This window comes from Aphelocoma coerulescens, chromosome 3 (assembly GCF_041296385.1).
Source record: "Aphelocoma coerulescens isolate FSJ_1873_10779 chromosome 3, UR_Acoe_1.0, whole genome shotgun sequence".
NCBI lineage: Eukaryota > Metazoa > Chordata > Aves > Passeriformes > Corvidae > Aphelocoma > Aphelocoma coerulescens.
In genome coordinates, this window is record NC_091016.1 from 51,684,289 (window position 1) to 51,709,539 (window position 25,251).

General features: G+C 39.4%; 1 protein-coding gene across 1 annotated transcript in view; it reads left to right on the top strand.

Moving 5' to 3' along the window:
- DISC1 (DISC1 scaffold protein) overlaps positions 1 to 25,251 on the top strand; it is a 191,732-nt gene that overhangs the window by 124,209 nt on the left and 42,272 nt on the right. The window contains 1 exon segment of the mRNA XM_069010268.1: positions 21,174 to 21,234. Coding sequence (XP_068866369.1) covers positions 21,174 to 21,234 — 61 coding nt within the window.

Genomic DNA, 25,251 nt, shown 5'->3' on the forward strand with positions numbered 1-25,251 from the left:
CCAGAACAATTTTTTTTTTCAAAATGTGGTCTCTAACAAGCTTTATCAAATAATCCTTGCTTCAGAGCAACTTTAGGAACACTTTGAGATTTGAAATTGATATGTTTTCTACAAGGAAATGGTAGTGTTTTGAAAATGCCCGTCACAGTTTTTAGTTTATCTCAGTTGAAAACAATCAAGAGATTAGCAAGCAATGATTTTTGTCCTTAATTCTCATATCAAAGCTGTTTGTGCTAACAAGATAAAATGCATTCTGAGGCAATATGTGCAAACGCTTGTTTATCAGCAAGAAGGATAAAGCTATCCTCACTTGACCTGAAATTTTTTCTTTGTTTTGTGCTTTTCCTGGATACTTCTAAAACATTTAAATGAAAAAATAATCTATATCTGAACTGCACTAGTACAATTTTATCTTCATGTTTTGTGTTTCATTTAGTTTAAAACAAATCCGTAAGAAGTAAAGGGAATATTAATAAAATAATACTGTTGTTTCAAAAAAATTTTAATGCTACTGAGACTCATACATTTTTAAGTATCATCAGAAATGATTTTTGTGAAGAAAATGACGACTTCCTACTTTCTAAAGTTATTATAAACATAAATCCATCTGTGACTACTTGTATTAGAGTAGCATGAAGGATATTACACAAAAAACTTCTTGACATAGCTTTGCTATATCATTTGAGCCAATTCTGTGTATCCCAGTTGAGCCCCAGAACAACCACATTTTGTGTTTGACTTCCCCTTCCATACAGGCTGTCATTAGAGGAGTTCAGCCCTATGACCCCTTGCTCTATCCTTGTTACATCTTCTTGTGCCAGTTACCCACTGTGAACCATGAATGCTCATCAGGACTTGAAGCAGTAGGCTTCCAGACTCTGTCTGGGAGTTTTATGCAGGTGGACAAAGGAGCTGTGATTGAGGCAAAGAGATTTTCACTTCTTTTTTTTCCAGTGGCAGTACTGTGAGCACTGTCTATTTGAACTCTTTGATTCAATCTGCAGTGCCTCACCCCATCAGTAATTTGTTCTGTCGTTCTCTGTCAAATCTGATACAGTCTTCATGGAAAAGATACGAGAATCCTTCTAAATCCTGGAATGAAAATTTTTTGTTTATAAGTTCAGAGTTTTGCTCCTTATTCCTGACCACAATTTAAAATGATGCTGTCCTCAATTATCATTATTTTTTATGCAGCGTGCTGTTGATTTGGGGTTGTTTTGAAGCAGAGCTTTAGTTACATCACTGAATGCTATGGGAAGTTGAACTCAAAATCCATTATTATTATTAGATAAAGGGTTTAATTGCTCAGGAAGAGCAGATAAAGGAAGGTCTCGGAGTTGGGTTTTGCTCCCCAAGAGCTGTAACTACAGAGAGGTGCTGATCTCAGGAGATGACCAAGAAAAAGGATACAAAACTGTCAATGAGAAAATTAGTAACTGAATTTACTAAAAATGAACATCAGAGCGAGTAATGGGATAAGTGATTTTTTTTTTTTTTAAATTTCTCCAAGTGTTCACATGTTTTCTCTGGCACTTTCTGTCTCTTACGAGGAATACTGCACCTAGGTAACATAAAAATGCTTGAAGCTTGTATGTCAAGCTTGGCTTGTGAATCTTTTGAAAGATTTTGGTAGTTTTGAGATGACGGTTGTGAATATGTTTCTGCTAACATGGGTCCTTCCTGCTCCATGTGTTTTGTGTTGCATTGATTCATGAGGATGTTCTGGTTTTATTTTCATCCTTTTCTTTCACTTATAAATGTTTCAACTTAGTTGGAGCCACTCAGAACAGAAATAAGTTTTTCAACGGGCTTTTTGAGGGATCTCTTAATATTTTTTTGTGTTTTTGCTAGAAAGTCTGAAAGCATTGTGCTTTTAGGCAGAAGAATTTTTATCAAAATTGTAAAGGGAAATGTGAATAAATGATAGCAATAGGAAGGAAGCTAATCAAAAGCGTTGAATGGAAATACCATCCGACTTGTGCTTGGGTTGGGTGTTCCCTGTTATGCCCTGTGGCAAGTAATTTGTCTGTGACAGGTTGTGCTGATGCAGCACTGGAGACAGCTGTTCACACTGGGGGCAGTCTTTGTGTGTGTTGGCCATTTCAGTCTGTGAGGGGATAGTAGTGCTGAGCTGGGAGCATATTAAGTAATGCAGCTAAAATGGGATTTTGCTGACATCATTTTTATCAGCCAGTCTTTCAAAGATGCAGAGACCTAAATGTCCATGCAGAGTGGTCCTGTTTTGTGACATGGGATCTTCCCATTTCTGTTTTACTGTCTTCCCCCCTCTCTTCCCATCCTTTCAATCTATTGGATTCAGAATGAAGTGCTGTGTTACCCTTTAACCCCTCTCTGCAGCAGTTCCTGTGCTTATGATACACCTCGACATGTCCGTGTTCCCAAAGGCTGCCTTTCCCCCCAGCCCACCTGAGCTGCAAATGTCCTGCATGTGGTTTCAGGGTTAAGCTGCATGCTGACACTAACTCTATGGCAACAGAGACAGTTGGTGCAGATACTAAAGCTGTGACTGCAGATGGATGAAATACCTTCATTGATAGTCTTTTTGAAGAAGGGTGAATGGAAGTAGAAAAAAAAAAAGAGGAAAAAAGGAGGTCAAAATCAGAACCTCGCTGAGAGGATTAAAGGGGTTAGAGTTTGTTTCTGTGGTACGTACCAGCTGATTAGCTTTTTGCTTTGACTTTTGCAAGTTACAGTCTCCTTTGAGGAGAATTTGAGGGCCCCTTGATAGGCACTGTCAGTCACAATAAGTCATAAAATCTGTCACCTAGGGTACCTTGCCCTCCACGAACTGTTGGCATGTCCCAGCTGTCCTTTGGTGTGAGAGGTGGTGCATCCCTGTGCTGGAGGCTGGAAAGCAATCTCTCTGAACAGTGGCTGTTTCTGGTATCGAGGATATCCCCAGTGAACTTCTGAATCATTCTGGTCCTTCAGGTGACACAGTGATCCAGCCCATCATCTGGGGTGAAACATGCATTGGCAGTATGCAGTGTATCCTTTTGCACAGCTGAGGATGGGACTTGCTTTCACCTCGGTAATGCTTTTAGAAATGAAGCACCAGAAATAGCCTTAACTTTGTGGCTGTGAGTCTGTTGAAGCAGTGTGCAGTTTGGAGCAACAAACTGAGCAGTTGGACACTTGGATTCAGCTCCTGTCTCTGATCCTGGACTCTCAGCTGATGTTGACACGGTACCCATGTCTTTCTGGGTCTCTGTTCATGTAACTGTGAAATGGTGAAACACTTCCTCTCCCTGTGAAGAGCATCACTTAGTTTTTGGGGTTCATCAGCAGATGGTACTCATTTAAAGGTAGGATGATGAGTGGTTTATAGAACTGTGGAATGTTAAGGGTTGGAAGGGACTTTAAAGACCCTGCAGTCCCAACCTCCCCTGCCATGGGCAGGGACACCTCCCACTGCACCAGGCTGCTCAAGGCCTTACCCAGCCTGGCCTTGAACACTCAGATTTGGGGCACCTACAATCTCTCTGGGCAACCTGTTCCAGTGTCTCACCGCCCTCACAGTAAAGAATTTCTTCCTATATCTAACCAAACCTCTTTCAGTTGGTACCCATTCCCCATTCTTCTATCACTGCATTCCTGACAAAGAGACCCTCTCCGGCTTCACTGTATCCCCCTTTGGATGCTGGAAGGTTGCAATGAGATCTCTGTACAACCTTCTGTTCTCCAGGTTGAACAGACACAACTTGATCAGCCTGTGTTCATAGGGGAGGTGCTCCAGTCCTCTTTATCAATATTGTGGCCTCCTCTGGACCTGCTCCAACAATTCCATGTCCTTCTTATGTTAGGAGCACCAGTGCTGGATGCAGGACTCCAGGTGGGGTCTCACAAGTGCAGAGTAGAGGGGTAGAATCACCTCCCTTGACCTGCTGGCCACATTCCTTTGGATGCAGCGCAGGATTTCCTTGGTTTTCTGGGGCGTGAGTACACACTGCCACCTCATGTTGAATTGCTCATCACCCATCACCCCAAAGTCTTTGTCCACAGGGCTGCCCTCAATCCCTTCTCTGTCCAGCCTGTAGGTGTGCCTGGGGTTGCCCCAACCCAGGTGTAGCACCTTGCACTATGCTTTGTTGAACTTCATAAGTTCGCATGGGCCCACCTATCCAGCCTGTCCAGGTCCCTCTGGATGTCATCCCTTCCCTCCAGTGTGTTGACTGCACCACAAGGCTTGGTGTCTTTAGCGAACTTGGTGAGGGAGCACTCGATCCCGCCTTCAGCATGGCTGACAAAAGTGCTGAACAGCGTCAGCCCCAGTACTGACCCCTGAGGGACACCACACTGCTTTCTCGTGGAGGAGGTTGCATGCAGCTGTCATCTGGAGGCTGCTGGGTACAGAATGTCCTAATCCTGGGCAGAAGCCCAAGTAGCCTGGGAGCTGCTCTCTTTTTTGCCAAAAGATAATTCCCAAAGGGGTTTTCTGTTAACTATCCTGGCAAGTCCAGAGGGCATTTAATCTGCTCACTGTTTTAGGAAAAAATGAGAATCCTCATTTTATTTCAGCAGTTGCAGTGAACAAAGTACACTTACAAGAGGCTGAATTTGACCTTAAATACAGTCCAGCCATACAAGCTGTCACTTTGGTCTGAAGCTGCTTGATCTGAAATAGCTGTGGTTCCCATCAGCTTGATTTCCCATCAGGGTACCCCAAGTACATTGTTGCCTCTGTGCTTTTTGCAAGAAGTTTTTTCCTGAAATAGACTTTTTTGGACAGTGAAGGATTTTATTTTCTCTGTTGTCCATCTGGTTCCTTCATCCACATCTGGAATGCTATGATTACCCAATCCACAGCAACAAAGATAATTTAAGAGTCTTAAAAAGACAGCAGAAGCTTGTGGAAAGGATTGATAGCTTATTGAGGTGCCTGTATATTTTTTCTCCGTCTAAAGAACCTTTACATTATTGTGTCATTTCTAAGAATGAAATCACCCTCAGGGAAAATTAAAATCCATCATAAAAATGTACTTGAGAGTAGCATTGTGTTCCTAGAAATCACTGTAAATACAAAAGGCACTATAGGTAAATAGTGAAGCTGCAGAACCTGTTTCTTGGGCAGTTTAGCGCAAAAGAACAAATAATCTTCAAATAATTAGCAGAGCAGGATAATTACTTTTACTTTTGTCGTAAGTGGGATGTGTTATATCTGTGTGGCATTGCCCATATAGAAAGCAGATTACATTAACACCTTTCAGAACTGATGAAGTCTTAAGACAGTGCAAATCAAACAGAAGGAATCCAATGGCATTTAATGCCTTCGTTGCTAGTTCATTAACTAAGGAGGGTGGAAAATAAAAGGTTAATCAAAGGGGATTCTTACTAGACTATACAGTGATTTTTGTGGCAGGGTGACAGAAGCTGTTACTCCAGGGTTTCTTTTCATTCCCCTTCATTTTGTCTGCCTCTCCACTCCTCCTTGCGCTGTGCAAGCTCGGCAGGTCTGTCGTGCCATCTGAACCTCGTAAGTCATTACATGCCTGGCTGGCTGCAGTAGAGGGCTGGCATGGCCCATGAGCTCAGGGCAGTGGGGCAGGAGGTGGCACTGTTCACTCTCTGCTGGCCTCAAGTGTGCTTCTGGTCCAGAACCTCCATGAAGCAGAGATTCCTGTTTTTCAAGGAAGACATGACAGAAAAAGTTGAGGAGAGTGAGCTCCTTAAACCAGAGAGAATGGATTTTAGTAAATTTTGAAGAAGCCCAGCAGGAAGAGGTGGCAACCTCATGTGGTAGGAGTTGCGTGTCAAGAGTTTTGTGAAATGACCATACCTGGCCCCCAGCTGTCAATTTGACCAGTTCAGCTGGCCAATACCTCTTACAGATCATCTGCTTTGGTGGGAGAACAAGCATTCAAAACTCTCTTAAAAAATAGCTATGAAAACATCAATATGTGAGTGCTTTTCAAAGAATTGTAGCTATCCAAATGTCATGGAACTTCCCACAAAAAGTGTATTTTGAGCAAAGATGCAATGCCAGAAATCAAAGTAGGCAGCTGTATTTTCCTGTGCTGACATGCTCCATTTTGCTTTAGTGAAGCAATAATCGCTTCACTGCTGCTGATTGCAGTCTTGTGCCCTGTTTAAATATCTTCTGGGGAAGACCAAGGAGAATGAAGTTATTAAAAATCTGAGTTTCTCTGGGTTCATTTGAAATGAATCATTATTAAGCAATTCTGCCTCACAACTTTTTAGAAAGTGAGTATTTAATTGCTGCTACTCAAATGCATTTTCTTAGGGTATGATTCCGCTTTGGACATCTTTTCTCTTTAGGTAATTTGGTTTTAAAAATGTTGAAAATGGGAATAATGCACAATTAAGAATAAGAGTTGCACCACTCATTGGGGAGATGATAGCAGACTGACAGCATCACGTTAAACACAGAGGAACCTGTGTTTAAGCTTTATTCCCCCCGCCTTGTTTGCCCTGACCCTGCATGGATACACCTAGAAGTCTGTCACAAACTCAGGTACATTTGTGTATCTGTTAAAGGGGAACTTCTAACTCATATTTCTGTGTGGACATAGAAAGGCAGAACGACACAAAATCTTGCTGGGTTTTTTTTGTTTGTTTGTTTCTTCTTCAGAACAAAATATTTGACAGTTTCTCTGCTTCTTTATTGGTTATAAAAAGTGATGGAAGAAACATTAGCTGTGAAGAACCCAATGGAAAAGAGCAGCAAATTGAAAAGAACAGTTGTAATTGAAATAAGGAAAGAAAACAACTCATGAGCTGATTTGAAAAAAATTGGAGAATTCAAATTCGGCTGAATAGTCTTTTAAAGAGAGAATTTTCTTCACAGTAGATCCTGTTGAATCCTGAAGTAACATATTGCCTCAGTGCCTCTGCAAATTCATTTGTGCTTGTAATCTAAGACTCCTAAGGCTAATCTCAGCCTTCCTGTGCTACTGAATAGGTATACAATAAGCAGTCAATTGATTTGTGTTACTCTACCTAGTTTCAGAAGCACTTATTATACCAAATAGCTTATACTTTTCTGAGCACTCTAGCTCATCTCTCTTTGTTGCTGAGTCGTCATGCAATAGTAAGCATCTTATATTGCTTACTTTCCAAAATATGCCTTTTGTTTGTTTGTACTCTGACAATATATTAATTTTATTTCAATTTATGTATGCTTTCTGATCTTTCATGTGTTGCTGTCTTCCATATAAAGCCTTTTTCGCCCAGCTGAGTATTCAGTCCTTGCCAGCTATTTATAATTCAGTAAAAGCCCGTTTTCTGTTTCACACATCAGTTTTCATTGCAGCTAGGGTGGAATCTGTTATGTATTTGTGTGCTGTTTTCTCACACAGGCAAATCCTTTCATTCTCACCACTTCTACCAGGAGGTTTCAGCTATTTAACTGGTCATGCACATGGACCTGAAAGTATTTTGTGGAGGTACTTGACTCGAACATCTGAATTTGTTTCCCAGTATCTCTTTTTTTATACCTTTCTACCTGGTCCTGTATATATCACAGTAATTTCTTTCAGGACTTGTGAGGAATTTTGCTTAGTTCAGCCCCTATAGATCCATTAGGCTGCTGCCTAATGAATTAAAGGATTATGAATATTAATGATGAAATACCCCTCTGTGTCCCAGCTATAGCCATCTTCATGTGTGAGGAATGACCATTTTTATACAGTTGACTATAAAACCTGTCTATTGAATGATTTCTATTGTGTAATCTGAAATCACATAATTTAAGGTAAAATAATTTTGAAGTTGCCTGACTGTTATTTCAAGTATCTTTCTGCAGAGAATAGTGATGCATTATGTGTTAGCATTTACAGAATAAGCAGCCTTTCAAGGCAGTTAGACAAACATTTCAGAAGCTTAATCACAAAATGATCTAAGGAATGAATCTTAAGATCATCTCTGGCCAGGCAGACCATAAATAACCCAGGTATAACCCGTGTACTGGGCTGACTTGATGGCTTGGTAAGACTGATATGAATTGACTGTAGTGTCTAGACCAGTAAACAGCCTTGACCAGAACAATATCCATTGGCCCTTTCTTTTATTTTTTAAGTAGCATCTTCTGGCTTCATTGGAGTTGTAGTTCTGAGGTAGAACTTCATTAGGATACCTCTTTTGCTGTCATGTCTGCATGCTTCCATTCCAGCAGTTTGTCTGAAGATGCTATGTGGGCTCCAAAGTTCATTAAGTTCATCAACTCCTTCCATACACACTCCTTGTGTGTGTGTACATGTTTGCTGTCTGCCCTAAAAGTAAATAGTCCTACAGTATTTGTTACAGGGAACTCCTTGCCTTAATTTGTTGTGGGCTTCCTTTCAGCATTATTAAACTTTTTAGTCTCTGGCTGTGGGTTGGTGCATGCTGGGTTTGTCTCTGTAGAGGAAACTGAGTATCTTTTGTGCGTTAGTTGCTTTTTTATGTAAGCAATAGATTCTGTGCAAAATTCACACATCCTTTATGTCTTCCTCATACTCATCTGTTCTTTTAATTTGGATGGGAAAGAAAGTGTCTCTATGGGGTTCTGAGGATTTCCACACCTCCTGGGAGTTAATTTTGCCCCCTCTTTAGAACAGGTCAGTAGTGCTTATCAGGCATCGGGGTCACTGCTGTGAGTTGAGGCATTCCGGTTTCTCCCAGAAGTGAAACCAGACATCTTCTAAAAGGCTCTTAGCCCAAGAAGAGGACTTCCTAGAATTTTAATCATACCCCATTTTGTTTTGACCCAAAATAATGTGCTTTGGAGCTGTGCTAATTGACCTGATGTTCTGGTTTTAGATTCCTGGTAGTAACCCTCAGAGCTAATTTACACAATGTGCTTTGAACTGAACTTGGTAATGCAAATATAATGTCCTATTAGCAAACTATGAATGGTTCCTACTGGGATTTGTACAATGATTCTGAGTTCATTATTACTGTCATTCAATACTGTGGATGAGTAGAGGAAAAATAATTAAACAAAGTAGTACTTTAAATCCCAGAAGGAATGTAAAATCAACAAAGTTGAAAACCCAGAAGTCTTAACTTGTGTTTAACATATACACTCTGTGGAAAGGGTGGGGGAAGCAAGGGTGTGTATTAAATACTCAGTGTAGCTGCCCAGCCTAATTGGATGGAAAAATTGATACCCAGTGAATCATATATTTCCCGCAAATGACTCCATATTTCTCCACATTTTAGACTGATAATGTTACACGGAAAATGGCTTAAGAAGTATTTTCTTCTAATCCTCCTTTAAATATAAGTCATCTTCCAAAAGTGTTGCTTGGGGATTTAGCTGTGTGACTCCTACTGATATCCCTGGAAGTTTCACGGCTAAAATGCACAAACAGCGCTTTGAAAAAGCCTCTTGCAATCCAACACTGTGGAAGCATTTGCTGTGTGAGCATTTCTCATTTCTACAACTTGACCTGGAGTTAGCAGCAAAATCTGTGAAAACCTTAAAGCTGAGAAAACTGTTGAACGTTCCTCAACTTTGCATAAACATGCAGGCTGGTGCAAGTCCATTTCTATTAGATGGTGGGCAATTTGTCCCAATGTTTAAAATTCAGTTGCTAGGGAAGATGACAGAAAAGCCACTCGAATTGTTCAACTGACATATTAGTTAGTCAGCCAGGCAAAGAGGCAGCAGCTCAATTGAAAAATTATTCTCCAGTGTGGTGAACTGTAGCACTTGGCTCTACTCACACGTGAACAGAATGCCCTGGAAGGTCAGCTGCAACCTGCTTGTCTGCTGCAGACCAGTTCAGACCAACAGGGTTTCCCTTGTGCTCAATTCTTCAGCAGCACCTTTCAACCTGCTCTTCGTCATGACTTCTTTTTCCTATTTGACTCCCTCCACTTCTCTTTTTGGCACTACTCTAGTGTGTTTCTTGGGCAGGCTGTCTCTCTTAAGCTGTTAACTGCCCAATGATTAGACTGGATACCTGAGCAGGAAACCTGAGTCATCTCTATGTTCAGGCTGTGAGACTCAAGGAAGATTTCATTCCTTAGGTGTCACAGCCCAGATTTGTTGTGGTCCAGCTGGTGGACCAACATTCTATCTGCCTGTCCACCTTTTCCATGAAGGAGTAATGACAAATGGATGGATGTTGTCTGTAGAGCTGATTAGTTTGTCCTGGGAGTGTGCAGAAGAAGTTATTGCTGCTCTTGCACCTTAGTGAGGAGGTTAAGAGAGGAGCCATAATTCTAATCCTAATGTTGTACATTTTGGAATAGCCTCATAATGCTGTTCTTGCTGTAGGTGTTGGGATGTTCTGAAGATTTGGACCTTGATTTTTGCCAGAATTGGATTTCTGCCTCATGTCTTCAAAACTTAAGAAACTAAAATTTTCCTTTTCAAGGTGACACTTGAAAAATAATTTAGGTTGTAAAGATTACATCAACTAAGCATGTGAAATCATACCTAAAGAACATTTGGTATTAGAAAATGTTCAATTAAGCTATTGTAGAAGAGTCTGCATCAGCCATTGGGAAGTTGTTTCAACATCACCAGAACAACCAGTAAATTATCCACAAACTGCTGTCTCAGGAATCCTTACTAGCTTGTACTTACAAATTTTCTTTTCTAGAAGCGGCTTAAACACTGCAAGTTTGGTATGAAGAGCAAAACAAGGAGTAAAATTCCCTGTGGTATTGAATGATTTACAGCTTAAGTGAAAGAGAAAAGCTGACAAAATCTGAAGAAGAAGAATTTGAAAGGCAGAGTGGGAACTGAAAAGAACAACGGAGGAGAAAATGACACAAACAGCATAGACTTAGGAGTCAGGGAGGGAGACAGCTTGGGTCATATGGCAAACAAAATGCATGAAAAAGAAAGTCATAGTCAAAAGTCAAGAAAGAGTGTCAATTTCAACAGAAGTTGCTATTTTAGTTGTTTTTTTGTTTTTTTTTTCTAATGGCCCCTGCATTAAAGCATTTTGCTGCTCTGAAGAATGAGTTCACTCATCCTACTTACAATATAGCAGTGCAGAGACTCGATATGAAGGGCAAGGTCTTTAATTTCTTTTCTTTATGGACATTACATAAGCAGAGGTCTTAGGGTTTAATTCAAATAAAAGATTTTCTATTGATGCTGAAACTGCTTCAATCTAGAAAGAGATTTTGAACTAGTAATAAGGTTGCTCTTTTCATCATCTTTCTAAGCTAAATATGAATTGTCTCTTTAAAAAAACCACAAAACCAAAAGGTTACAGGGAGCTCAAATATTTTATGGTTATCCAGATAAGGGGAAGATGCAGATTTATGCCTAATTCTAGTGACAGAAGACAGTATCAAGGAAAAAAAGATAAGAAAGAGAGGGTAGCATCAGGGAAGATTATGTGGTAATTTGCAATGTACTGGAGTCTGTCTTCCATTGGAATGTCATTGGAAACCCATTTTTATTATGCAATGTAAAGTGGTGTGTACAACTAATTTATAAAGTGCACTTTATCACCCTATGTGAAATCTTATGCCTTCGTTGTGACCACCTTAGCTTAGAGATATTAAAGCCGTTGCTCTCAAGAGCTCTACTGTAGTAGAGTTTCACACTAGGAAGTTAGTAAGGAATCTAACAAAGAATTTATAGTATAAACAACATTTTTAAGTCATCCAATTAAATTAATGATCCTGTCTTGAGAGCAGTTCAAAAAACATCTGTCCACTTAAGAGTGCACCCTTGTGTCTGTGACTCTGCCCTTTTGGGTGCTCAGGATTAGTAGAAGCACTCAGTGCACATACGGTCTTGTAGGTACATCTGTTCTTCTCAGCTGCAGTAATTCTCCCACATACATTGTGTAAATCTCTGCCCCAGCTTTGTGTGTAAGGAGCAGAGAGGCTTTTAAAGCATCACTGCATGTTCATGGTCAAAAGCATCATGTTTACATTGATGTGTCAGGCATAGCCAAATATTACTTGTGGGTTTAATGAAACTCGTATGCAGTTATGTGCAGGTTGCATAATGCCAGGAGGAAGCAGCTAGGGCAAAGATTATTAGGGATTAAGGAAAGTGATATATTAAGGCTCCCTTGTCCCTGAAATGGCTGAACAGAACAGGCTCTGCTCAGCCTCTCTGCTGGGCAGCTTCACATTTTTTCTTGTAATTGCATTGTAGAAAGGATGCCCGGTATAGCCAACAGTGGTAAAGTAGTTTACAAGGGGTTTCTGAAAACTTCAGTGTATGTGGGACACTGTTTCTCTGTATCATGGTCTCATTGTCAGCTATTTTTCAAAAAAAGAAATTGCTGCTTCTCTGAAGTTTGAAGACCTGTTCTAGATCCTTGGAGAGAACAGCAGTACAAAAATGTAAGCTAGTGCTATTTGCAGGTCTCATTTGTAAGCCTTGGTACAGGAAGTCCCTGCTTTATTTGATGTCATTTCAAGGTTGTTAAAAAATAGCTTGCAATGCTGAATATTCTTTCTCATCACTATTGTAATTTATATTGCTTCTAACCTTCAGTATATACCTTTGAGGTCCACTTTGCTTTCCTTAAAATTACCTGAAGGACTGATGTCTTAGTAGCAATTTGTTCTACTATGAAGGTGTTTGAGATTTTCCTTTGTCAGTGATAGCATTGGATTTTTAAACACTTTTTTCCCCTTTTTTTGTGGCTTTTCAAAGCTCTCATGCTTGTATGTTGCTCTCCCTTTAGTCTCTTTTAGTAACCAGATTCTACAGCAGCATTTGGGGACATATTCCATTTTTCTAAATTTTTTTTTTTTTTGCTGTGCTGCAGTGATGTGGTTTTGTTCTATAAAATTTTGAACAAAAACATCTTCTTCATTAAATAATTGTTTTTGTTGAAATAAAAATATATTTTATCCTCTGACTTATGGTTGTCTCTCTGCAGCTGCCTGGGTTCTTGCTAATTTGTATGGCCTGACCAGCAAGCATGTTGAGATAGGGAAAAATAATCAGCAGTATTAAGACTAGCATGAAATTTTGCAAAGATGTTTTAGAAAAAAAATTCTGGAGGGGTTAGAGTGATTCAGAGAAATTTTTGGTCATTTCTCCTTTACAATCTTAAATTAAAAAGACAAAATGGGTTAATAATTTAATATAATTTTTTAGTTACTAAAGCATTCGGTGTAATACTGTGTACTTGAAAGTTCAGCGGAAGAGCCACCTGAAACCAGATACTGTGTCTTTTAGAAGCCTTGATATTTTTGAATTGCTGTGACATGTGTCCAGTGGTCTATGGATCATCCATATTAGCTGTAAAGTATCCTCTTAAGCCAAAAATTGAATTCTGCTTTCACTTGTTTTATAGTTTGTCTCATCAGACAAAAATGTTTGACCTGTTCCTGCTTTTCATAACATAGGCATTAGGTGTTGTCAGTAATTGTCGTGGAGCTTAGCCCATGCATAAAGCCTTAATTGTTCTCTGTTGTTTGTCTTGGATAGCTGTATAAAGGACTCATTCTGGGTCTTTTTATCTTATCTAGCAGTTTTAAAATAAATCTTACTTCCAGGAAAAACTTGTGGCAATTCAAGTAACAAGTTTGAACTCTTCTGGTGCCTTTGCACATGTTGAGTCTGGTTGCCTTGTTTTCGGGTGTGTAATGGTTTCCAGATGATGTCTTGTGACTGCTGACAATCTGCAGAGGGCAAGCTGGACACATGGCTCTCCTTGATGTTGAGGCTTTGCTTTATAAGGAGAAATGAAAAAAGGAAATTTTTTTTTTTTTTTTGAGCGGGGCGGCTGAACAGATGGTCAGCAGAGGATTGAAATAATAGGTGGCAAACAGGCAGAGAGGAGAACCAGGTAGGAGAAAATGTAAGCAGCTTGCTCTCTGATACCCCTGCCTTCCCTTTCGTTCCTCTCCAGTTGCTCAGTAAAGAATGCAAGAGAAATAGGGATAGGAAGGGAAAGGAAACTTCTCATGGGTTTTGGAAAAGAGATTGTACTTTCAATGGTAAAGTCATTAGTAAGTTACTGTGTAACAAAATGTAAACAATGATTCTGGTGGCTGCAGAGAAGCAAGCAAAACAGGATGGTCCTATCCATGTGATGGGAGAGGAATGGGAGAGGAAAACTCAACCCTCACTTTCCCATAAGAGAATTCAGGAGCCTCCATCCCCTGAGGATGTTATTGGTGAAGATCTCCAGCATTCTTCCAGAAGTGGTACTCCAGTCACTCTGGATATGGATCCATATCCTATCTAATTTTTAATAAAGTTAAACCTGTCTGCAATGAAGAAGACCTTTCTGGGGCAAGTTGGTTTATTTAGGTCAGCAGTGTAAAGCAGAGAGAGAGTTTGGTTTGAGCTCAGATTCCCCTGAAGTGAGAATGTTGTCATCCAGTACCAAATGCATGAAGTAGGAATGGTTTTCTTCCTGGTTTTCTGCAGCCAATTTAAAATTCCATTTAGTGCATTCTTGTCATTTGTAGCTTTTGAATCATTTGTGGAAAAGTAACCAAACCTGTGATAGGGGATCTGCACGTAGCCTGTGGTTACTGCAGAGGTGGTACATGCAGGGGAGAAGTTAGAAGGCCAGGAGGCTGCTTCAATATCTGGGGCTGGACAGGTGGGTGGTCTGCTGCTGTTTGCTTTGTGAGCCTCCCTACACTTTAGTCTCTTGAAGTATCAGGGCAGGTCTCTTGTCATGTGCTCTGGTGACTGCTGGGCCTACAGTCCTTTAATTTAAAATCAGTATGCTTGCTTTGATTCTGTGAAATAAAACAATGAGTAAAATTTCAGCTGGTTTTTTTTAAGGTAAATTATTTACTGAAAGTAATTTGCCTCCTTCTGCCTGCTGTCTCCCTCATGTAGCATAGAAGGAATCCCTGTGTCAGGTTTGACAGATTTTGCAGAAATGTGAAAGAAACTCAGAAACCATGTGAAAGTATGGTAATTCTCTTGAATTTAGGCAATTTAATCATCACAGAACTTGAAGGGTCACCTGTCTCTTTGGATGAAAAGTACTGCATACAACAAAGAAGGTTCAGGAAGCAGATTCTGGGAATGTCTGTTTCTCAAATGTGCCTTTTTATGCAGGGTGGTTTTCCCCTGCTCCCTGTCACCTCTGCAAACCTTTTATGCCTTGCTCAGAGACAGAATTGTCAGTTGTTGTTATAGGCAGAGCTGCTGGCACCTCCTGTCATTTCTCTCTGTAAGATCTATTTTCTGTTTTTTATTTCTTTGTCAAACTTCTGTTCATTCTGAGATTTTCCATAACTTATATCTGCCCTGACATCTAACTTGAGAGCAGAATGTGGCTTCTCTGTTAAAATCAGTATTTTCTGTACGCTATCTATGTTTAGCTGTAATTTTTTACGTCAAAGGCAAGGTGCCACTTGTCTTATTGCAGGCTCCAAATCGTTGTTGCACCAAGGTCTTCAAATTAAGCCATCTGTAAATATGTTGAGAACTTTGACACAAGCAGAAGGAGCATTTTCTTTGCCTGCTTCTGCTATGTGTAAAATACTGCCATCTTTCCAAATAAGCTGGAAAAACTTGGCCAAACTTGGCCTTTATGTGATCTCCTAGAGAGAGGAAGCTGCTTCTCCTGGGCTTGCAGTGCCCACCCATTCCCAGCATGTCTGGAGGTTAGATGATGCTTCCTCCTGTTCAGGATGTACCAATGTGTTTGGGAGAAATTGAACAGTAGACATTCTGTATCCACAGCTCCAAAGGGAACTTCCTGAGGAAGGCAAGTTGTTCACACTGTACTTTCAGTGTTTTCCTGTTTCAGAGCAGTGTTCAGGGCAAAATGCTATGCTGTCATGTGTTCTGCCAATTTTGTATTTCTCTATTACTCTTCATAGATTTTTATTACTTCCCATATTTTTCCAGAGTTAGAGGGTATAAAGTAGAAATATGCTGTAGGTTTTTAAATGTAAGAGTGAGCAAAGTGTTTTAAGACAGTGATGTTCCCGATGGAACCTTTAGTTGTTTGCTTCTATGTATCAGAAGAGTTGCCCTGTGGTGTCAGAGCAGTTGAGTGCCTCGTGCTGGAGAGGCAAGCGATGCTGATGGAAATCTTCACATGGACAAGATACAACCTACTCCATCCCTCTGAAGGCTCTGAAAGCAGTGGAGTGTCATTTGACAATGGATCCCTGAAAGCCCCCTCTTCTCCTGTGGGATGGGATTATGGTAAGATCAACATTACTGAATCACTCAGCTGTTGTTGCAGGGACTGAGACTGCCTAGCAGCCCTGCATAGTGTACAGCCCTGCTGCATTCACAGATCTCAGTCCCAGCAGAACTGCTGCTCCTGAACTGCCTTCCAGTGATATGCCACCACAAAGCACAGCTTTCCATTTGTGTGACAGGACGGTATGCTGTTCTCCAGGCCAGCTGTTTACAGAAGGAGGCAAAAACCTCATGATTGAGTTATGGAATCATCTCCAATTAGGCAGAGAATATTCTCAACTCCACCAAGTAAGATTGGGTTGTGTCTTTAAATGTCTGGCTTTAATTTCTCAGGTGTTCAGTACAGATGTTGGTGTTTCCAGTTCACCTTTCCGTAGTGCTTCTAATTGCAGAATAGCCAGTCCATTTGGACTCCCTAAATTTTGGCCACCTCATCTCTGGTGGCAGTAATTTCCTCAGGCTGATTTTGTGCTGTTCTGCAATATTTAGAGGATTAGCACATTCCTTAGAACAAACCACAGTTCCTGGAAGAGACAGGTAGTAACTACCTATCTCGGTATTTACTTCATTACTGGATGATAGGGAACCAGCATAGAATTTCCTTTGCCTTTTTTTGAGTATTTACACTTTTTTACTAAGGCACTTATTTTTGTCCCTTTAATCTTGACCTTTTCTGCTCTTTCTACTTGAGTTCCTTGGGAACAATGCATTGGAGAGAGGCCATTGTTCTTCACACGGAGCTTGTTCTTCGGGGTTTCCCCCTGTCTGTCTGCAGGATGCAAAATTCCTTACCATTCTGTAATCCAAAATCTTGTTACTGGGGCTTGATAAATCATCTTGACATGTAGTTGGGCAGCTGAGATGTCATCTCTGAAGTCTGACTGTCTTTTCAAGTGAACCTTTAAATATATCAAAGCCATTCTTCAGTTTTTCAGACCCCAACTTTGTGCATTAATGTAGTACATCTTCCATGACAGAAAAGATTGGAATCATTTTCATAGAGTCATTTTCTGCTTTCATTTTCTCTTAGTATTAATAACAACTTCTACATTTAAAAAAAGAATAGTGACAGGACAAGCAACATGTCAGCCTTGTTCACATCTAATTCTATCCTCAGAGTAGATGAATGCATGTCCATGCAGTGATTTTTATTCCTAGATGCTTAAGTCAGGAAAAAATCTCATTAAAGCCAGTGGGAGTTTTGATCTACCTGACTAATAAAGTATTTGAGAGGGAACATAATGCTTGTGGATCAGAAAGGCTAATTTTGTAGGCTTCAGTCTTGTCATGCAGGCCGGTAATGTCTGGCAGTTCTTTTTATGCTGGGTGTTGATGTAGGAGCTATCACAGCTCTTCCAAGCTTTAATTTTGTGGAAAACTCTGTCATTATTCATCCATGCTCTCTATCCATTAAAAAAAAAGAAGAAAAAGAAAACCTTCTAGGATAGAAGGCAAAGAATTTACTTTGGACTTTGTATCTCTGGGACTCAGTGGATGACTTGTCTGGTAGAGAACTACTGGCCTGTGAAAACTACTTTGATATTGACTACCAGTTTTTAAGCCCCTAATAAAATTTTAGAGATTTATTCTTCTGAGTTGCCAAGTATGCACATCTGGAACATCCATATGAACACTGGGCTCAAGGTATCTCCAGTCAGATACTCAGGTTTTATAAAGTTTTAGGAAATATTGATCATAGAATCCAAAGCATATATCATAGTCCATAGGTCCTTTTAAGCTCAGTTTTTGAGGACCAAAGAATAAGAGACCAAAGAACAAAAGTGATGATACACTTTCATGTGCGGGCTCAAATAATCTTAGTAAGTAATAGAAATAGCATTACCCCACTGGGGCTGCTTTCAGATGAGAAATGACATGTGATGTTATTTTAAAAGAACACTATGTAGGTTAATTATTGAATGATATTTATGCAGCTTCTAAAATGGCAGATTTACATTCTGTAGCAGTTACAAGGCCACCACAGGAGCTCACTGCTGCTTCTCAGTTCTGTCTGACCAGGACTGATTCCAAGACTGGACCTTGCTGCTGTAAGGAGGAAGAAAATTTTAAGATAAAATAAGGGGAAGAAAATTTTAAATAAAATAAGGGAAAGAAATGCTGACTCACTTTTCTTCAGTTAAGACTTCACAAGAAAAGTTTATTTTTAGTCTTAGCAAATAACGTGGTATTCTGATCTTCTGTGAGTATTTATACTTCTTTATTTTAATGGAGAATTTATACTTCTTTATTTTAATAACTCCCCTCAAGGCCAATATAAGCTAAGCATGTAAATCCCCAGAGAACTTACGGAAAAAGGCAACCCCATTCACTTAAATGTAAAAATAAACTATTTGGCTTGCAGAGAAGACTCTCATAAATTATTATTTCTTTTCTTTCTCTGTCATCCAGTACTTTCTTGGCCAGATTGAAGGCACACACAGTTTCCTGTGTGCATTTTTTTGCTTTGAAGTGATGGTGAATAGATTCATTAAATTAGAACAAAAAATCTGCTAATCTGTTGCTTGTCTTCTATTTCAATGGATGAACTAAAAGGCTGGCAGTATTTCTGTATTTGTTGCAGTGCTGTCTACAGTTTGTTACAAGCGAAGTAACCTTAATCAGATTTTTAAGATGTGTTTTCCTTCCAGCAAAATCTTCAGGTCACAGCTTTTCCAATTACACAGAGAAGAAGGCAAGGAGACAAAGCTAGTCTGGGGAGCTTTCTCTTTTAGCAGCAAAGTTTGCATTTCTTTTAATGTAGTTAAAACGTTTGACAGGAGAGAGTAGGGTTTAGTGATGTGAGGTGATTTCCAAATGAGTGTTAGCTTTTTGCTGACCTACTTTTGACTAGTGGTGTATTCTTGTCCATTACTTTTTGTCATTGAATAATGCTGATATACTAAGCTGTGTGCTTCAAGGGCATTGTAAAATTGCATGTAGGGGCAGGACTGAACTGTGAAAGTGCGAATTACTCTATCAGATCAAACCCAATTAAAAAGTGACAAGCACAGCAGGAGAAACTGAAAGCAAGGTTTATCTTTCATGTAACGTAAGAAGTTGCTATATCGGTTAGAAACAAAGTGAGTGTGAAACAGATTCTCCACCTCTTCTCGTCCCTCTCCGAAAATTAATAATATCTGCTGACTTTATTATCCAAAAGAATAAGCCCCTGAGTTGTAACAGCTCATGTTGAAGGACACTGTGACAATGGCAAGAGAAGGGGAAGTACAGCACCCGTACACCTTGAAGCTTTTTGCTATCAAAGCATGCGCTGGGCCTCAGGTCAGCGCATTTGGGGGTTGATGGGTAGGGAGTAGGGAAGAAGTGGTTGCCATTTGTATAAAGCTGTAGTGTGTCATTAAAGAAAGACTTGCCGTCTTGCAGGCTCTCCGCAGTTCTGCAGGATGTGTAGTAATAAAAGCATGGTAAGGAAACTGAGCTTTTACTAAGCCCTGTAGTTGTTACAGAACTGCTGCAAGCTAGGGAAAGTTATTTAGTCTCCAGTGCCATTGCAGAAATCCTTATGAACCCTTTTGCATAACATCCACCAGTACTCTTCTAATGATTAGTTGGGTATGTGGATGTATAAACTAATGCAGTTGTCTATGTACAGTATAATTGTGTGGAGTCCTGCTTCCAGACTACTGGGGCTGTGGTGGGTTTGGGTTTTTGTTTGTTTCAGGTTTTTTTATTGTTTGGTTTGTTTGTTTGTTTGCTAATCCAATAAACCCATATAACAAACAAAATACAAAAAAAACCCAACCAAAAAGTAAATCAACCTTGCAAAAATGTCTTCTATACTTGCCATTGCATTGCAGACAGCTTCAGTGATGTGTGACTGCTGTGTGACCTGGTGAACACCACCTTCTGCAGACAGTCGATGTTACACTGACCCTGATGCTTGCTGCTAATGGTATTACCTCAGTGAACTCCTCTGTGTGTAAACTACAGCACAGCTGATTTGGTTAATGCTGAGTTTTCAGGTTAGGTTTTGGTGGGTGACATTCCACTTTGTGAAGGAAAAAAACCCATCAAACGCAGAAGGGGAAAGCACTTGATATGTGTGTGTGCTTGGAGCCATCGTATTGTAAGGAAGGTGGGGGAGATGAGTTGGTAAATTCACAGGGTACCTGATCCAAGTTTTGCGTGTAAAAACAGTGATGCTCTGTAGGATGCCTCTTCATATAAAATACACATCTGATGTACAATGAATTAAGACTTTAAAAGAGTCCAACTGATTTACAGTCCTACTAGCCTTGGACTTGGCAAACAGCTGTTAGGGAGAGGGGAAAATGTTGTCATATTGTAAAAATGGTTATTGTCTAAAAGGCTTCACTTTCCTGAAAGAGGTTTACCTTCTACCATTGATGGAGTACTGGTGGTCATTCAAAAGAATAGCTTTTTTGTTGTGTGTTATGGTAAGTAGTCTTTTGGAGTGTCTTCTGGGTGAAGAAGTTGTAGGGACTCAGACAATATCTAGGTCTGAACTTTAAAAACAAACACACACAACTATCCCCCCAAACACCAAACCACAAAAAACCCCAACCTGAATTTCATAACAATCCTGAGTGGTATTTCTTTTCATTCTATAGCGTTTTGGTTTTATCAGAAAAAGTTTGATGCAAAATTGATAACAATTTAAAGGACTGTTGTGCATGCACTGATGCATTTTTTAGGCTGGCTTACTTCTCCTAAAGATAAAGAGGAGGACCTAGCTGCATGTGTAATGTTTCTTTTTTTTGTGGGGATGATTGTTTTTTGGCTGTTCTTGTTGTCTTTGTTTGCTTTTTATTTTGTCAAGAAGAAACTTCTACAAACTGTGCCTTTGTTAGTCTCACAATTTTTCTGGCCCAACAAAGAGGTTAATGCATTCATTATCGATCTATTATTATAGTATAGAGACAATAGACTTTCAAGAAAAAAGGGAGAAGACACCCACACTCTTATTTGAATGTGAAAAAGATTAATGAAAATCTTATTCCTAACTGATATGTGTAAAATATGTGGGTAAGAGATGAGTTGGTTTAAAAAAGAAAACCCCCATGAAACTGTACAGTTATACTGTTACCTAACTTTGACCTTTATTTTGCAGTGACCAGTGTAAAAGAAAATGCTGAGAAGTACATGGAGATTCTGGAGGATAAACTACATAGGTAAGGATCATATTGTGGAGACCCTTTGAAATCTTAAAGATGCTTGTACATGCAGCATTGATATGCATAGAAGTGTTAAGAAACTTGCATGAGAATAATACCAAAAATAGTTCAAAGTAGGAAATACTGATTGTGTTAAGAGCTCTGTTCATGGCTGCATTCAGCAGCCTGGCAGTGGGTGCAGGTGAAAGAATCACTGCATTCTCTGGAGCAGTGGTGGTCCAGCCAGAAACCCCGAAGTATTGGGGATATGACAGGCGGGTGAAAAATCACCCTTCTGCTCCTATGCAAAACCCAGCGCTGATCAGGGCCAAGGAATCCCTTACCAGAATTCTGTGCATCTTTAGCAAGTAATGACAGTCTGTATAACAGTTTTGAAAAAATGCCTATTTGGGGTATTGTGGAGAGCAAATACAAACCAAGACAACAATAGAGATATCTTAAGAACTGAATCCTAATGCAGAATTTACAGATTTTTATGCCTTTTTTTTTTTTTAAACAAATGCTAACATTTATATTTCCTTCTCTTGCTGCGTGAAGGGGGTTCTAGGTGACCCCTTCTGACTTTCAGCTTCTCCTTGAAATATGGTTAGCAAATAATACACTGCTGTTGTAATGGAATCTTCTAGTGAGTGAACTTTGCCCTGAATGAGTGTATTTGTATTGAAAAAGGCTTTCATGGGTTGTAACTGGAGTTTGTGTCTTAATGAAATGTAATCCACCAAATTAACACCACTTCCATTTCCATTACTGAGCAGGTATAATTAATAAATTGTTGCTCTTGCTATTTTTTTTTTTGTTGTATTGATAAAGAGAGGGATCTATATGTTTAGTTTTGTTCACTCATACTTTTGAATGTAGAAATATTTATTTTACTCAACTCTTAAATTTAAAAGATATTCAGATCTGAATGAAAAATGATGGAAACAGACTTGAAGATCAAGCTTTGTGTGCTGCCTAGCCCTCTCTTAATAACATTTTTACTCCATATACTTCAGTCCATTAGTTTAAGACACGTCTTAAGGACTTTGTGTGCTGCCTTTTTGAAAACCATACTCTTTAATAGAAAATAAAGTATAGCAACATGTTTTGATGCTTCTAGACTGTATGGATTTAATTGACATATCAGGCTCTCAGAAGGAAGTAAATTTCTCTTTAAGTGTTAAATACTTGGAGAATCCATATGTTTGTTTCTCCTTCCAGAGGTTTATCAGATAAAATTTGCAGGTCCCAGATGGTGACAGTTCAGTCCTGAACTTGTTTTCCAAGATCTGCAAATGGTATAAGTCTAAAAATAGTTCAAGTAATTAAGGGCTAAGAATTTGTTTGAATATTGATGGCAAGAGAAAATCTTTAATGTTTTTATCAGAAAGAAGTTTCCAAGATACTATGTCTTGAAAAATAGTTGATTTTTATGCTAATAAGGTGGTTGTAGATGTTTGTTTTTAATATGTTCTTTGGTCTTTAAGTAGTTAGCTGCACCAGCTTTACAGCTTGAGCAATAAAAAGAAAAAGCAAGCAAGAGCCCAATAGGCCTCCCTGAACCCTGCCCCTGCTTAGAACAGTAACATGAGAGAGCTTCTCATTTTTGGTCTTCATACAGATGCTCAGATTACTCATTTATATATATCATAAGCTAAAGAAAGAGTCTCTAAGGAAAATTTAAAGAGTGAGTTTCAAGATTACATTTTAGACAGAGGTAGAATTTGCATCTGGCTCATGGATGCACCTTTGGGGATGCTCTTGAAACCAAAAGAGGATCAAGTCTGGGTAGCATGAATTCAAATAAGCCTCTAAAGTTTTTCTCCAGATGAAATATATAATTTTGCCAGGTAATGTTTCAAATAGAAACAGCCTAGATTCAGAACCCTTCAATTTAAGATACAGCTTCAAAGTAAAGCAGAACTCTCAGAAATGTTGTTTTTTACCACTTTGTAACAGAAGGAAAACATAACAAAACAGCTTTAATGAAGATTCAGGTTTAAAAAAATACCAGTTTTGTCAGTTAATTTCTCTCCCACCCACCTTTTTTATTTACTTTGGAATATATTCCTCTTGTCCTTTTTTTTTTTTTTTTTTTTTTTTTTAATGGTTGGAGGGCAGGGAGGGGAACATAGCTTATTTGCTGGAGCACCTTTTGGTAAGGCGGGAGTTTTAGGGTTTTTTGTTTGTTGGTTTTTAAAACAAGTGCAATGCTTTTCACTGTGACCTAAAAAATGCATCCATCGTCGGGTAGCTTAATAAAACACATTTCATGAGGAATGCTACTCTTTTGATAGCCTTGTACCTAAAGAAAAAATGGGAAAATATGCATTGACAAAACCCAGAAATATGTTCAGTATCTGTTAGTTTCACCCCAAGGGAGGCAAACCACCCATTAAGTATACAGATTGCTTGGCATTTTTTTTTCCTTATTTAAATCTGAGAGTGGACTGACAGTTGTTAAGGACAATATCCTCCAAGAAAAAAATGAACAAATAGCACGTTTAATAATGTTGCTGGCTCTCTCTTTCCCAGTCACCAGCATACATCAAACCATTCCTCAAGTTTATACATTAAATTATTGGCTGCTCTCTTGAGATTGTAAATACCACTGCCATCTCTTCCATGGTAGACCTTGCAAATGGCTTACCTTTTGTTAGCAAACAGATGTGCAAAAGTGGTCAGAGTTAGGGTAACCAAAGTGAGGTCAGCAGAGACATCTGGATGTGTGAATATCTGAAGTACAAGAAGTTTTGTGTGGATAACTTCAGCTCATCACTTGAGCCGTTTAGGAGGGATTGTACAGGAGAAGTTTACAGTAATTGCCTGATCTAGATCATTGAAATTCAGATGAGCATCTTCTTGTTGGACCCTTGTTCTTCCACAGAAAGTTTTTTATTTCTCTTGTTTTCACACCAAGTGAAGGCTCTGCTAGCACTTTATATCACTAACATAAATAAAATGTACTTCAACCATCCAACTCTTTCAAGAACCACCAAGTTCTGCCATAAGTGAGCTTAAGTCATGTAAATGAGTGAGGGTCACGAGCTGATCCTAGGAGAGAGTGCTGTAAAGCCATAAAAGATTTCATCTTGAGCTGTTAGTGGCTGTATGTCATGTTGTAGAAACTGTGATGTCTGCTATAGGAGAACTGTTGTGTTAAGGCTGCTGAGTAAGGCTTTCCAAAAGCTTTTCCCTCTTGTCTATGGAGCAGCACAGACATGCTTGGAAGTGCCAGATGGTCTGCGGTAGTTTTGCGTAACCCATGACCCTCCTCAGTTGTGCTGAGGGCTGTTCCAGCTGCTGGTAGTATCTTAGCAGTGCACAGATAGGACTGAAATGTCATCTTTGCCTGCCTGCCCCCAAGACTGTGTGTTTTCTACTGTGCTTCCAAGAGACCTTACAGCCCCATCCCTTGCTGGATAATGATCTGATCTTATTTTGCTTACCAACAGTTCTGCTGCTGGAGTATTAAAATGCAGGTTAGACAAAATACTAGATCCTTCTAGTGACTCATTTAGTCCCTTTCTTCTTCCCAGCTGGTCTAAGTCATACACAGCTGTGAGAACACTAGCTCCAAAATTCTGAGCAGCAGATACTTTATATGCGGTGATGCATTCCTTTATATCTCTTGGCCCACATGGTGATGACTTCTAAATCCCTTATCATAGCTGCCTCAGGCTGGAAACAATTTTTTTGTACTAGCTGATGTAAAGATGACATTTCTTGAGCTGAGGGAATTTAATGTGATTGTACTGTTCTCCAGGCCTTGAAAGATTATTCTGTGACTTCCATTCATCACAAAAACAGGGCTTTTAAGTGGCTTTTCCTAATTCCCAGATAGGAATCATGAAATTATTTTTGGGGAATAATACTGTTCAAGAATAACTGGTGACAATTACACAAAGGTATTTTATTGAGCTATTTTCTGTGCTATTCTGCAAGAAAGGGGAAATGCACAAATATAACAAGATGCAATACTGCAGTGACTTTACTTTGCCATTGTTGAGTGATAAAGCACCAGGTAACTTTGCA